The sequence below is a fragment of the Struthio camelus genome, chromosome 3 (assembly GCF_040807025.1).
Source record: "Struthio camelus isolate bStrCam1 chromosome 3, bStrCam1.hap1, whole genome shotgun sequence".
Taxonomy (NCBI): Eukaryota; Metazoa; Chordata; class Aves; order Struthioniformes; family Struthionidae; genus Struthio; species Struthio camelus.
Genome location: NC_090944.1, coordinates 90,131,600 through 90,147,156, shown reverse-complemented (window position 1 = coordinate 90,147,156; position 15,557 = coordinate 90,131,600). Strand labels below are relative to the sequence as shown.

Sequence of the window (15,557 nt, the reverse complement as noted above, 5' to 3'; positions counted from 1 at the left end):
TTACATGCAAGAAACTGAGGCACAGAGGTTACATTTCAGCTTTATTTTGGAAAACCAAACAGCAACAGAAAAACAGCATTACGTAGCCTCCTTAACTGTTTCTCAAACACTTTCAAAGTTATATTTGTTCTACTTAAAATACAGAAAGAAATCTTAATTTGCAGACTTTGAAATTTCCTCCCTGAATCAGACAGGTGAGATTACTCAAGTATAGCTATAAAAATTCAAAACAACAAAAATCTTTAATGGCTAAGATTCACAGTATCTTGATTATCACAGTATCCTGCCTCCAGCAGCAGTCAACATCAGACACCTGAGAAAATACATAAAAATGGAGCAAACCTATAATAATGCTTCCTCAGCATATTCCCCCAAACTTCCAGCAGTGCATAGCTTAACTTTGCAGCACTGAAAGACCAGTTAAAATAGTAAAGAAATCCAAGGGTAAAATCCAGACTGCCATCTTTACATAGCTTATTTCTAAGTAAAGAAGCTAACTTAACATCGCTACCTTAAAGTCAAGGAAAAGCAGAAATCATAATTCAGGTATTTGTGCCTCTGGTCCTTCCCATCCATTTCTCACACCTCCACCCTAGAAATGCTAAGCAGAGCTGCCTAGCAAAGTATTTAAGCATATGCTTAACATAAGTCTCAGCTTTCAAGGATGCACACACATGACTAAACATAATCTTGCTGCTTTACTGTACTAGTACCAGAATGCTCTGCATCTTGAAGGACAGGGACCTGTGTCAACCACTCTTCCTTGTAAACAAATATGTATGTGCTACTTTACATGCTAGGAAGCCTACAATTTCCTCTGCTCACTCTGATAAAAAGCAGATTAAGCAAATCACTAATATAACTTATTCCCCTTTACTCCTCAGTCAAATTATAAGAAGGTAAGAACAGAATTTGTGTTCTTTGTTGGATGTTAATTTCACATTTCACTTTCAGTTCCTCTTACTAATACATCTTGTGCTAAAATAAAACAATACACTGAGTTTGATCTGACAGCTTTTACCTTCATTCTATTATACGCTACTAGCATTCAATACCGTAAATCTCACTGAGGAAGTTAAACACAGGAGGAGAAATGACACACTCGAGTGTTAAACACAGACAGGGCTCACTTAAGTATACCTGCATTTACAATGCACTCTTCATCATGACTTCCTATCAATGGCACAAATTATATAGACATAAAAACATGAGGAAATACCGTCTTCTCAACCTTTTGCATGCAAATGCCATTATTTATGTCCTCTTCCTTTACTGTTTTTTAGTTATTCCACTAATCCATACCAAGCCAAGCAAGGACTTTTGACAAAAGACAGTAGCATGATGGCAAGCTCCCCAGCGGGCCAACCCAATCTCCATTAGCAGGAGATCTTGTTCCTTGGGCAAAGGAATCACAACAGAACTCATCTAAGATGACCAATTCACACAGTCCCAATGACTGTCTTTGCTGTCACAATGTAAGAATAAGCTGAACAGGAGCAGAGGAAGGAAGCACAAGACTGGAGACAGTACTTACTGTCAATACACCAAAAGAAACAGGTGTGAAGGCAAACAAGGGAGAGAAAAGTTGGTTGACTACATCAATGTCCTCACCTCGCCCTCCCTCTGATAATACCTTGAGGAATCCTAGCAACTTCCTCGGCTAAGGTAGCTTTGTTTACCTTATCCTGCATAAAGGAGTAAACCTTTATGAGGAAAACAAACAGTTGTCACTTTCAAGAGGATTGAATTCATGAGCAGTACAGTCTCCCTTGCGTGAAGCAGACGATAGAAGAAGCCGGTTAACCGGTTGGAACTGCGTTATGAATTCCAGAGAGAACGTGTTCAAGCAGCACAAGATTCCATACACAACAACACCTTTAAGTGCTCAATCACTGCTGCTTTCGTGAACTTCTGGCATTTAACACTGAAATTTGGAGGTTTTTTCTATTAGAGAAATAGCCAGATGAAGAGCATGGTAAGGAAATAAAAGTTTTGACTCACAGAAACTTCTCGTGTTTTGAGAAATGTAGGATGGTAACTCAATAGTAATGTCACTGCAAACCCTTCAGAAGTTAAAGAAGTAATACTTTTTATTAAAAAGAGGTATATAGGTATATTTTAGCGCTGGTCTGTTTGCTGTGTGACAATACATAGTTTTTTCACAGGAAAAAAAATATTATTTTGGTGAGAAATCATCCTTTTTTTCCTCCCCTCCCAAAGACTGCTAAGATCATTATTCACAGAGGCTTTCTTCCCCTGGCAGAACCTCAGTTATTGCTGGAAGTGACAGGCAGAGGATTTGCTATCGCCAGATTTTGCCATCACCTGATACTCTTCTGAGGTTTCTGACAAATAATTTCACCCATCTGTCTAATGCTCAAATGGTTTCATCACAAAAACTATCACACATTAAGTGTATAACTACTTTTGTCACTGACCATACCTATAGCGCTTAGTGACCTAGAGGCTGGCTCTGCACCCTTACTTGCACTACATATGTTAATCTACTGAAGATACTAGCTGAAATAAGGAATTCAAAAGGAAAATCATAATCAGACTAAATTAAAGGCATGATCCTACAACTATTTAAATCAATAGCAGAACCATCACAAATTTAAAATAAAAAAGAATCAGATCCTAAATAGCTTGCTCACAAAGAAATGGACCTGTTAAAATCATATTTTGTAAGTAATTAGATTACACATCTAACAAATTTCCTTCAATTTTATTTTACAATCTTGTTTCAAGACTTTTATGAGAGTGCTCTATGCAGCATCACACTAGTTTCTTGGTCAGTCCTTTCTTCAACGTTTGTTACCTTAACTTCTTCCCCATAGTAAATATCTGAAATAACATAGAAAATTTTTCCTTTTCTCAGTATTCTGTGATGTGCAATCAAAAGTTTCTGGATTTCCCAACAAATCATTTCTGAATACTAAAATAAAATACTGGTAAAATATAAATTAAAAAGTCATCATATAACGGCATGCCAACAAAGAGAGAACAAAAATACCTAACAGACTAGTAAGAAGGTAAAACAATAACAGTGTTTTCATTGGTCTTCAGTGGGGCTAACTTTCCTCCCAATTCTACTACCTAAAACAAATATTTGCATTCCTTCACCATCTAAAGGAAACTGCACTCAAAACATAGCAAGATTCTGGAGGATGCCAGACTGCTATGGCTTAGGCAAATGACTGCACTGTGAAAACTTGCAAGGATTCATAGGAACCAGAAGTTGATATTCCTGTAGAGATAAAGTTAGGAAGAGTCAGAGCGTGGCACCAAATATCACTTGAACAAATGTACTTACAGACAGGCTTGCTCCCAGAGATGGCAAAATAAAAATGGGGGACCAGCAAAGGAAAATAGCTGCTTCTCTCTCTCTTTTTTTAAACAGACTCTAACTGGTGAGATGAGCCTGTATTTCCTTTCTCGCCCCTCTCAAGGCTGCTCCAAGAACCTGCTCTATGATCTCTTTTGAGGCCAGGCAAAATTAGCACATTTATAACCACACTTTTTTTATGCTGGTTGCTATAGTTTCTCATTTACCTCTATCCCAGGAGTCATTTAAGATTCTTGTTGAATTATTTATCAGCATTTTTACTGTTCACCTTTGACAGGCAGAGAAAATAAGATGCAAGAAGAAACTTTAATGAGACCAAAGGAAAGTAATGAAAGAAGCTAATGAAAATAAGTGAGATGCAGGTCTTCATTATTTCCCTGTTTCTTGCGAGAGGGTTTGGGAGTCAATGAACCTACATAAAGGACCAGAAGACTTTCCTAAAAACAGTATGCCTTTCAGGCAGTAATAGCCTGACTTCAGTATAGCAAAACGCAAGTACAACAGTCACAGGTGAACAAAGACCTCAAAAGTCACATACTTCATACTGCTAAGCTCTTTCCTCTAATTTAGGAGGTTTCCCTGGTTCTAAATTCACAAAACAATGGGTCTTCTCTTTGGTGAACTCTTACATAGCTATTGGGAAGTTTTCACAACAGTTAACTAAATTTTAACTTTTCTGCTTATACCTAACAGTGTTTACATTATTTGATCTAATTCCAGTCCAGCATTCACATTCTAACACAGTTAGAGTAGCACCACAGCTATAGACTGCAAGGGTATAACAAGAAAAAAAAAAAAAAGAACATAACAGGGGATTTCCAGTTGTGGAAGCCCCAAATCAGTGTAAACAGCCATCAGTCCCAATTTGAGGACAATATCTGAACGTCCTTAGCCACCTCAGGACACGACTACAGAAGGAAACAGACTGGTAAAGCTACTGCAGAACAGCCATTCCACACTAACTCCTCATGGGGATAGCAAGATTAAACTAAACCAAGAGAAAGTCTATTCTTCATGAGCAGAAGAATGTCCATTTGAAGACTTGGTACGGAATAGCTTTCAGACATTAAATTTAAATCTCAGCTTATTCTACAGTAACTGCCCCACATAGAGAAGCCCTTACAAAGATTAACTGCATTTCACAGATGATGTCTTTTGCTAATAACATCAGTGACTGTTAGTTTCCTACAGAGAACACAACTATGAGCCTCATTCCATTAAAAACCCCTTTCACGTGAGGGAAGGTTGCCAACTGTCCCCCCTCCACTGTATGTGTCTTAAGTCATTCCAAATGTTTCTATCAATTTGACTTAAGAGTTGTGCCCCCATAACATGCATTTGATTGCCAACATGGGAAAATACAAACTTCCCCAGCTAGCACTTAATTCATTTTTACAATTTGAGGAAAAATATTGACTCACCTATTATATGGTCTCTGGCTGATTGGAGAGAACCAGGTGAAAAGAACTTCAAGCCATACATTGTATAAACTGAAGGGTTTGAGTCTTTAGATCCAGCATCTAGCAGCAAAATAAGGCCACACAATATACAAAAATATACAGGTCTGCTGTAGGTTATGATTTTATTGTGCCCCTGGAAAAAAAAAAAAAGTGTTTGAATTTTGTGTTTTATTTTCCTACTGTGTGCACTGCACTAAACTGAAGAGAGGTTCAGGAGTCAGACAAAGTATTTTAATGACTTATACACGCTAACTAATGATAAAAATGTTACAAGGCTTCTCCAGACTTTCAAAGGGCACAAGAAGCAACTCCAGCAATTATTCATGCTTTTGAAAAACTAACCTTCTGAACCTTTTGAAATACATTAATTGCCAAAGTAGTCACTTTACATGGCGAAAAAATCTGAATCTATCTGAAATTCTCTTTTCAATGGAAAGTTTTATATTCATACTACTTTTATTAGAGTAAGTGTCTGCTTCGGATAGCTTGGCTTTTTGTTTAGACTTTATGGCAAATAAAATTCATTTTTAGCTGCATCCTGAGAAATTAAAAAAATAGTAACGCATCTCCTAAGTGTATGGTGAGGCATGGAGGTTGATTCTGGCAGCTGAATGCTTGCTGCCCTCTCCTTACCCTCTCCCCACCTCTGTATTTGCTGTCACTTGGAATCAGCTCTGCTCTAATAGCCAGCTTTACAGGCATTTCTGTAGCTCAAAATGAGCCTACGTTCCCTTCTGTCAGGATCCCATTCAATCTCTATTTGCTTATACATCTGCAATTGCTTCCTGGCTTTAAAAGATCTTGGTCTGAGCCTACCTACTGCTAGTAGCCGTTAAATTTCTGGAGTCAGAGCACTTTATCAAACATCACAGAGATAGCACATAACAGAAGCAACAATGGTCTCTGGTGTGATCGCTTACAACATAAAAGGTAAGATATCATCATAATATGAGACCAAATACTGGTGATGAGTATGTTATTGCTATTTTTCCAGAGAAGATTCTGTTTCCTGCCAGACCAAAAACACATTTAAAAAAAACAACAATAAATAACAACAAATCCTTCTGGAAACTGCCCACCCGGAGCTAAAGAATAATATCAAATTGCAAACATTTTGAATCAGTCATTTTAAATTTGGGCGGAAGTCTGAGTGAATGGTTACTTTATTTGGTTCACATGCCCTGAAAGTGCAACACATGCTCAAAAGACACCTCTGTCACTCCTGAACAAACTATTAAGGTCTATCTTCAGGATTCTAACTTTTTCTGAGAACTGATTCCTTCCATTGGTGTCCTTTGTTCACCTCCCCTGTAGTCTGGGGAAGACCAGCACTGTTGCTTCCTAAAACAGAGCAGTGTTACGGGTGACTTAGTAGGTGGAAACTCTTTTCTTTTAACTAGTATTAAACTGATTCATTGTGATGCTGCTAAAGGCACTGTACTTTCCTTTAGAGAAACCGGGAGGAGTTAAGGATGCACTTGAGCATGAAAAGACAGGGGCAAAGTGACAAGGATTCAGGTTTGCTTTACAAATAGTTGCTGTGAAACTGCTCTTATTCGTAAAATGTAATTCAAATGAGTATAATAAAAGATCATTTCTTTTGCGTCTACTTACCGATCTGAAACAGTAGGTATATTTGTTTGGCTGCCAGCCAAGCTCATACGTTAAGCGTTGCTATTAACTGATCCGCAATCTCCTTTGGGATCAATCAATTAACTAGGTGACAGATTGCAGAGAACTAGCATGCTTATATTGCATCCTGCCTTCATGAAATGTGAATTAAGTCAGACTGACAAATTCTAGTTAGCGTTTAATCAGAGTTTGAATATTACTAAAGCTTACAATTCTTTTCTATTTAATAGGATGCATGCCCATGAAAAAAAATCAAAGGAGATTTAGAAAGACAAAAATATGACTAAAAAAAATAGCACTTAATATATTACTTACTAGCTGTTTTTAAACTTCAGTTCATTTATCTGAAATACAAGCTGTGCCTCAAGAAAAAAAACCACTAAAATATCAGCTCTAAACAATTGCTCAATGATTTATATACTGATGTACACTCCAGATCAAAGATTATTTTATTGTAATCTTAAATCCCTGTCTTATCTCTTGAACTATGGAACCCAGATTTATCTTTGCACAGTAATTATTTCAAGTCAATTTGATAAGATGGAGCTGATGCTGTCCAGTGACTACAAGTTCAGAGATTTAGCTCCACACATCACTTCCAAGCACGGCACTGACAGATCCAGTTAGGTTTACAGTATACATTTAACTCACACTGCTAAACAGATCTATGTTAGCAGGCTAATAAGGATAGGACTAGTTAGGATTGAGGAAGAAACTTTCAAAGGCTGTCTGAACTGCCTGCAAAATGTGATCAAGCACTCTTTTCCCTACTTTGGGGATGGCAGAGGGAAAAGAGACAGGATTCTGAAATAGAAGTATTGCCTACACTCATATGTTGGCTCAACAAAAGTGAATCAAGTGCAGGGATGCATTCAGAAGGACACTGACAACATAGCTGTCACAGCACTTGGCATACTCTCAAGCTGAACAAGTTTCCTAGAGCACAGAGTACTCCACTTTCAGGGAACACGCAATACAAGAAAAAGGAACTGCTGCGAGTATTGGTGTTGTATATGACTGTCATTTACATCCTTCGTGTGAGAGAGAGTGCTCAGGACAGGAGCGGCCAAGAGCAGACACCTTCTAGGAAACAGAGGATCTCCAAGATTGTGCGTTATCTTGTGAAAGCCATAGGAGAATGGACATTACATCTCCTTCTTTCAAGATTTTAAAAAGAGAAAAGTGTGAAGCCCTCTTGTGCCTGCAACTGATAGGCCAAACTGAGGCAGCCTTTCACTGAAATGGGCACCTGGCAGTGCAACTTACCAATATGGTATTTTGGACATTAAGGGCTCGTTTGCGTCTATTAGGCAAACTGATCAGTTTTGCCATACAAAACTGATTTCATTTTGGTGGGCCTACTCTACATCCTCCTTCAGAAGAATTTATACAATGAAGTAGGATTCCTGCTGTATTTTATATCTAATTTGCTGAACAATCATTTTTTCTGCACTGAAAAATTTCAGTGAAAACTCTTCCTACTTTCCCCTAATTCTGAAAAAAATTTCACTGAATTTTTCAGATTCATATGTCTCAGTTCACATCCTACAAACCCAGCACTGGTGCATTTCATATTTTCATGAAAATATGAAGATTTTCAACAAAGCTAGAATGATTTCACAAACAGTTTCATTTAGTAAAATAACATTTTTCATTACAAAACATTTGAAGGGGAAATTCCAAATAGCTCCAATTTAATAGTGGTTTTTTTTGCGTGTGCACACATACAAGAAGAAAAAGATAGAAATCTTTATATATAGGAGTGTGTGATGGGTTCTAAAGCAAAGCTTATAGGAACATTTTAAAAATACTTTAAGTGCCTTATGGAATTTACAAAACTGCCTATGGTAGTTACCTAGTTGAGTTCCTAAACTGCTTTGGCAGGTAATGCCACCAAGACAATGAAGTTACATAAGTGATTCTGTAAATCTTACTAGGAGCCTGACTGCAATCTTTCAAAGCTCAAATGCCTTTGTAAACCTGAGCTAGGTCCTAAGCCATATAGGTGTCTGATAGTGACCAAAAACAAGCTCCTATGATCCTTCTGTCTAGCCATTTACTACAGACACAGCCTCTGTTGCCCAGTCTGCTGCTGCTGCTACCCATTACCATATTGAAAAAACTCCATAGTTATCAAACCCTGCTTGCCTATTTGCTTGAAATACAATATTTGCATGCAGACTGGATCTCCTGGATCTCTGAATCTAATTTCTTTTACTCACTGGCACATCCATCATATTATGCCTTTAAGAAAATGCTTAAGCTCAGTTCTGAAATGGACCACTACTCCAGTGAGGAGGCTGTTACAGAATTTCACTATCCCAGAACCATGTACCCCTGTGTGAAGAGAAACTAAAGACCACCAGCTCCCAGCTGACCAGAACTAAAAAGTCTGAAAAGAGTGTCAGAAAAATTAGACTTTCACCTTGCAGCAAGAAACAGTGAAACAGTCCTAAACCCGCCGCTACAATAAATGCCAGTAGCAAGTAACTACTGCAGAACTAGTGTAACTGTAGAATCGGTGCTATAGAAAACAGGAAGCTCCAACTTAAACGTTTATCAAAGCTGTTCAAAACAAAACTACTATTACAGGTGAAAAACAAAACATTATCTAAGTCAGAAAGGTTCTTTCCTACATGCTGAAACTCATCCCTCATAACACTGACAGTACAGAGACAATACACAGGGACCGACTTAGAGACCATAGCTGTTACATGGTACGGGGCAAGAAACAACCTTATCTCTGATAAAACTGAATCAGCCTTTAGAGAGTTTAGTCAGCCACCTCTTGCTCAACACAAGAAAGTGAATAGACTGGCACTTGGAAGGAGTTCAGAATAAAGGCCTTATGCATCCCTGGACACTGGGTTTTCTGAATTCACTGGATAGTCTTTTAAAAATGGTATAGGCTAGAGCTTAAAAGCCACATCAAACTGTAACAAAGTCTGCATGTGAGAGATAGGGAATAAGTTTGGATCCTCCCTGGCAGGCATAGATAACACAAGGCATTAGAGGCTACTCATGAATCTAGGAATAAAAGTTAATTCTTTGTGCAAATCTGTGGCTCCTGACGGTTTGTTTCACACCAAAATATCTCATCTGCATTTTCATTCATGGACATGGCACCGATCATTCTTTAATCCCCCTGCTGTTCCGCATCCTTACATTAGCATCAAGAGATGTTCTTTCTCTTTAATTTTGATGTAGTCACATGAATTATGAAACAGTACACGGAGTCTCTTTTCTTGCCTTTTTGTTGTCTTATTTTTAATGGGGCTTACTAGCTTAAGCAAGCTTTTATTAATACCTCTTGTGTTAAAAATATGTAACATAAAAATAGTTACTCTTCCAAATTAATTTGAGCTCTAATGCCTTCCGTCTTTAAAACCCTGTGTTTTTCTTTGGAGTTCTTGTGGTGCACCGAAAAGTCTGCAACTGGCAAAGTTTTCGAAAAGCATTTGGAGGATGGCATTATGTCTATTGTTATTTTGCTGCACTGCTGCATGACATACAGAATACAATATGATGAATAATACTTGTAACAATATTGTTGCATGAGTTTGAAACGCTAACCTGGATTCTGCAGAAAAAATGTTTTGATTAAACTTCATTAGCTACCTTTATCTTTAATACTATAAAAAACGTGGGCTAAACAGGTTTACAATGAAGTTTTGACTAACCTGGTTGGCACACACTTTAAACAAATGTGCACATTACTAATGTCTGTACACATGCAACCGATTTGATTACTGTTCACATTATTATGCCTAGATATGTGCTAGTTGAACTGACAATCTGATTTCAGTTCGTGCAAACCCCCCAGCTCTTTACTGAGGTGGGAATATTTCTTTAACTCGTTGAAAATATTACACTACAATGAATGGAATTAATCTGTAAATGAAGTTGCTTTCATTAACCTTCCCTACTTTTTATGTAGATATGAATTACCTGTGAATGCATCATAACCAGCAACATCATAAGTTCACCCCACAATGACTAGGGTGGAAAAGAAACTAAGAATCCACTGAAATACGTCTGAGTATAACATACAGCATGTGCTTGTAAATAATCACAATTTCAAGTTGAACTGGTATTTCCAGCCCCTAAAATGACAAAAATAATTGCTCCCTGCCAAAGGGAAACAATCCAGCAGACTTGCAGTTTTCAACATGCTGCTTTGGAAGCCTGAGGGAAGAAAGGGGATCCTCAAAAACACTCAAGGGGCTAAACAAGAAATGTGAGCATCTTGGCAGAAGGGGTAAATGCAAGTGAGGTCCCATGACTACTAGAATGTTTTCAGGGGTCTGCAAATCAAAAAAGCTCAGAAATTGAGACAGACGGAGGGTCAGCTTGCAGTTGTAGGTTGATGCTCCTAAACCAGTCCTATAATGAGGATAGACTTGGGTAAGGAACTGGCTATTTGCAAGGTGGTTGTCACTGTTAAATAAAGATCAGTTTCTCAAAGTATACTGAATAGATGAATAAGAATCAGCAAACATTCCAATAACCTGCATTCATTCACAGGGTTGCCAGTCCTCCAGGCCCCATCCAAAGAAACAGTGCTCATGTCATAACAAAGGGAAAACCTATGCCATTTGATGATCTAAGAATGCTATTAAAGTACACATCAGCAATACCAGATTAAAAAAGAAAAAAAAAAAAAATCAAAAAAAGATCTAAAGTCCCAACGGATCAATGACTGAGGTGTTAATCTGGAACTTCTGCTGTTTTCAGTCACTAACTGTTGCTAACAGAAAGCAAAGAAAAAGTTGGTCTGATGCCACAGGATTGAATTTCAGCTAACTAGTCCAGGTGCATTAGCTTTTACTCTACATTTCAGCTTAAAGAAAAAACATTTTTCTAATAGCAGTCATAAATTCAAATAACCTAAATTAATTAAATGTAGTACAAAGTCTCAAAATCACAGGCTTGTTGTCATAAATTACCTAGAACAGAAACTACCTATATCTGTGCTTCACTGAACAGCCAACTGTTTCGCAGCACAGAGTGAAAATATAGCAGAAAGACTTGTTCTGCTGGCTGAGACTTACATGTATTGGTGAAGCAGGATCAGGCTGAACACTCTAAAAACAAAACAGAAAAAAAGTTTGCTTACAGAATTTTGCCTTCACAGAAGTTAGAGCAGAATTCATCAATTGGATATGAACTTGTTTCCTACCTTTAAGAGGGAATACTGGCAACTGGCCATGACGAGGCAAAACAGCAGAACCCAAATGTCTTTACAAAAGCCTTGATTCAGAGTCAGGAATCCAAGAAGTGAAACAAGAACTACTAGAAGAACAGTCAATACATTCTCCCTTATATTCTCTGTCCTATGTGAATAAAATAAAAGTATTTTAAGAGGAGGAAAAATAGGTATATATTTGTTCGCACAAGCCAGGGCCATTTCCAGCTGGTATAAACTGTCAGTGCTGGAAAGAGCAGAATTGACCGAATTTGAGGTTCTGCTCCCAAAACTACATATCCATGTAGAACAGTACTTCACCCCTTCGCCAAAGACCTTAGCCATTGTGACAGCTAAAATGTATAGACAAAAGGCATAGTCTCTGCTGGCTTTCAGTACTTACTAAAATCCTTTAATCTCATTTCCCAGATAGAATACCACAGTGGAGCTGATTTGAATATATGGTAGCATATCTTTATCAGACTTTTTAATATGAAAATAAGGCATTCTTTTAATGAAAGACGTTATAGAGAAAATATAATAGATGACCAAATAAAGTGACAGTTTATACCGCTGCAGTCTTTAAAACATACATCTGACAACAGAGAATTGGATGAAAGATGAAATTTGTCATCCCTTTTTTCATTCATTTTATCTGCTCCATTAGAACAGGGAAGCTGAGGAAAAAAATAGCGTTAATATTCAGGCTATAACAAATTTTCCATGCAACTGAAACACTGATAAGACCATAGACAAAGAAGTATCTGCTCCAGACCTATGCTCCCTGACTATATAGCCTGATTTCTGCAGCATGTAAAAGCTATCTTCTGAAATTATTGCTGTGGAGCCTATATTAACCTATATGGCATAACATCCACCCAAAAGCAGGGATCAACTTGCAGATATGCCATCCAGCAGTCATTAGGCATGCAGGTTTACATGTCTGAGGTTGCTCATACTCCGGAAGAGCACAAGGTGGGGTCTAACAGCAAAGGGTACTGTCAAAAGAGTTGATACCAAGTGAGACTAAGAGACTAGGAAAAGAAGAGATGCCGGGGAAAAAAAAATTCTCTGAACAAATAAAACTGAACTAGAACAGAGGGAACAGCTGAAAAATTGCCTCCTGAACTCTCCTGAATTCCTTCAAAATTTTTTAAAAGACTGAAGTACTTGGCTGACAATTCCCTGGAACGCTTCCCTCCTTTTGCACTTCCATATTTTTACAAAAAACACTGATTTTCTCATTAAAATGCTTCTCATTAAAATGCAGTAAACCCAACATCTGATAGTCAAATTCAAGAATTATTCCACAGGCCTGGTGCCCTCATGAATCAAAGTATCTGCTCCAAGACGAACAGCAGTGAACAACAAAAACTAAGTCAGAAGAAAAACATTTTCTTCTAGTTAAGCATGAGTTAAACGTAATTAACCTGAATATGAGGCAGTAACACAACTATCACTCTTTGCTCCTCTAGCAGTCTGCACTGTTAGTTCTGTGGACTTGCAGAGCCACATACTGTAACACCACATAGAACTGCATAAGGAAAGCTTACCGGTCCAGCAATGCCAACAAGGTGAGCCGATCATACCAGACCTTAATCCATTTGCCAGGAAATATAATAAATTTGTAAAACTGCCTGTTCAATTTCCGTTGTGCTGAAGAACATGAAGAATCTTCAAGGTCCTGACTGGGTTGCTTTAAAAACAAACAAACCAGAATTACACAAAACACTTTCACATTGACACATGGCTGCCTGCAAAATAGGTGTTTAAAAGGCAGAAATTGCATCAAGTTTCAGATTTTTTTCTTCCTAAATGGCATACTGGAAGCATAATTATTTTCCTCATTTAAATTATGTTAAAAAAAATGTATCACACTAGCCTAATTTCTTGCAGATGGATAGAAGTTACACCAATTGCAGAGCTCAACAGTGATAATACGCCTTAAATACACAGTTATTAAATACTCATTAAACACATTACTTCTCTTTTACTCCCATTCTATTTCTTGTCTATAGATTTTTTTGGTTGTTTTTGGTTTTTTTGCTATTTTGTGAGGTGGAGTTTTGTGGGGGTTTTTTTTAGGACTTTTCCATGCAGGAGACTAATTACAGAGCAACACAAAACCGCATGATAGGACAAATTCTTGTTTTCAACCAAGAATTCAAGCAGGCTTTAAGGTCTAGAGACATGACTTGTCAACTCTCCTTACAGAATGCAGCTTTGTTTATCTTTGCTGAGATGGTTCTAATGACCCATCAGGTGTGCATCCTCAAGAACTGCGAGAGGGAAAAGAAAATCGGGAAAAGAAAATCGCAAACACACACAAGCAGTGTAAACATCACTAGCGTAGGACTCTCTAATCTTACCCACATAACCATAAACCCTGCCTTTTGAATACTGCTTTTGTCAGATTCTAAGTGCTTTTTCTTCTTTCCAATGTTTGAACTATAGCATTTCAGATCTTCTCTAGCTCTACACCTGCATTGCTTCACCAATAGTTGTGAGAGGGAGGATTACCTATAGACCCATCAGCCAGTTTGCAAAGCTGGACAACAAAACAAAACAAAACAAAACAAACAAAAAAACCTCTGCAAAGTAGCAGTTTCCTTCCAATATACACCAATAATTGGAATAACTGGAATAATTGGACTATGAAAAAAATTACTGCTGATTTTTCTTTCAAAAAGAATTTGATTGAGATTTTTAACTAGTATAAAGTCTAGTAGCTTTTTTTTAAGCTCCTTCTAGCCCTCCAGTTGTTAAAGATAACTAAGCAACATTAGATAATAAGCCTATTTGTTATAGAACTCCAGGTAATGTCTACGTTAGAATTATTTGTGTGAGATTAACCTTCCTACTCAGACACAGGGGTTAAACTGTTTTGATTCTACCCTACAGACATTCAATATTTCCAATTTTTAGGCAGTCTCTTATGCAATATCACTTTTCTTAGTCAATTATTTGGTGTCTACCCTTCTCATTCAAATCTCAAAACACTTTGGCATTCCCATGTGAAATAATTTATCACTTTCCTGAATTTCATCTATAAGCAAAATGCAGATATTTAAAGGACCTCTCTGCCTGACCAAGGGAATTAACTGTCTTTCTCTCAGAGTGTTGGAACAGCTACTATTCTTTGCTTTTCAGGAAAACAAATTTTACACATAATTAACATATCGTGGCATCATGTATTAGGCTGAGCCACAGGAACAGACTTGTTGATATTCTCCGCTAGCAAACACGAGATAAAACACGTTAGCTCAAGCTTCACTGAAAGAGATTCAGGTTTACACATTTTATCTCATGCCTCCAACTGAGTAAAGGTACACATCTACTCCACGCCTGGTAGCTCAGCTGATATCAGCAGAGGACAGTAACTCAGCTGTGTTTCTGAGCCTACAGATGTGTACGAGACTGACAGCCTATTAGCCATTCTTTCATTTATTAACAATTCCAAGTAAAATAAAAGCCTTGAGATAGATTGCAACCCCTCTGCTACAGAGATTTTAGAACCTAAGCGTAATTCAGATATCCCCAATTTAATATTTCTATTATCACTTTAAAAAGTCACTACGTTTTTAAAAAATATACATATATATGTATTTTTTACTATTATATTTGCTAATATTGGCATAGCTCTGTTTCTCTTGGGTCCTTTATCCCAACAGAAGGTACTATGAAATTCAGTTCAACTGCAGTCATTAGCTCCACTCTTCTAATCTAGATTGCTCACTGAAAGCATTAAAAAAAAGAAAAAAAGAAAAAAAGGATATGGTGGCAGAGTCCACTAAAAATATCTAAAGATCTGATTGCTTGGACCTCAGAACAGTTTAACATATATTTAACTGAGTAGGTAAGTGAATACCTTTGCTCCTGAGGAACTGTGAAATACTGATAAAGTCAATTACATAAAGCTTGCAGTACTCGGGCT

At 37.5% G+C, this 15,557-nt stretch overlaps 1 protein-coding gene across 5 annotated transcripts in view; it reads right to left on the bottom strand.

Moving 5' to 3' along the window:
- Nucleotides 1-15,557, bottom strand: part of PCNX2 (pecanex 2) — a 171,814-nt gene that overhangs the window by 114,734 nt on the left and 41,523 nt on the right. For all 5 annotated transcript variants that reach the window (XM_068939009.1, XM_068939011.1, XM_068939012.1 and 2 more), the window contains exons 10-13: nt 13,177-13,319; nt 11,618-11,771; nt 11,490-11,522; nt 4,768-4,939 (exon numbers count right to left, since the gene is read on the bottom strand). In XM_068939009.1, the coding sequence (XP_068795110.1) occupies nt 4,768-4,939; nt 11,490-11,522; nt 11,618-11,771; nt 13,177-13,319 (502 nt within the window). The remainder of the gene's footprint in view (nt 1-4,767; nt 4,940-11,489; nt 11,523-11,617; nt 11,772-13,176; nt 13,320-15,557) is intronic.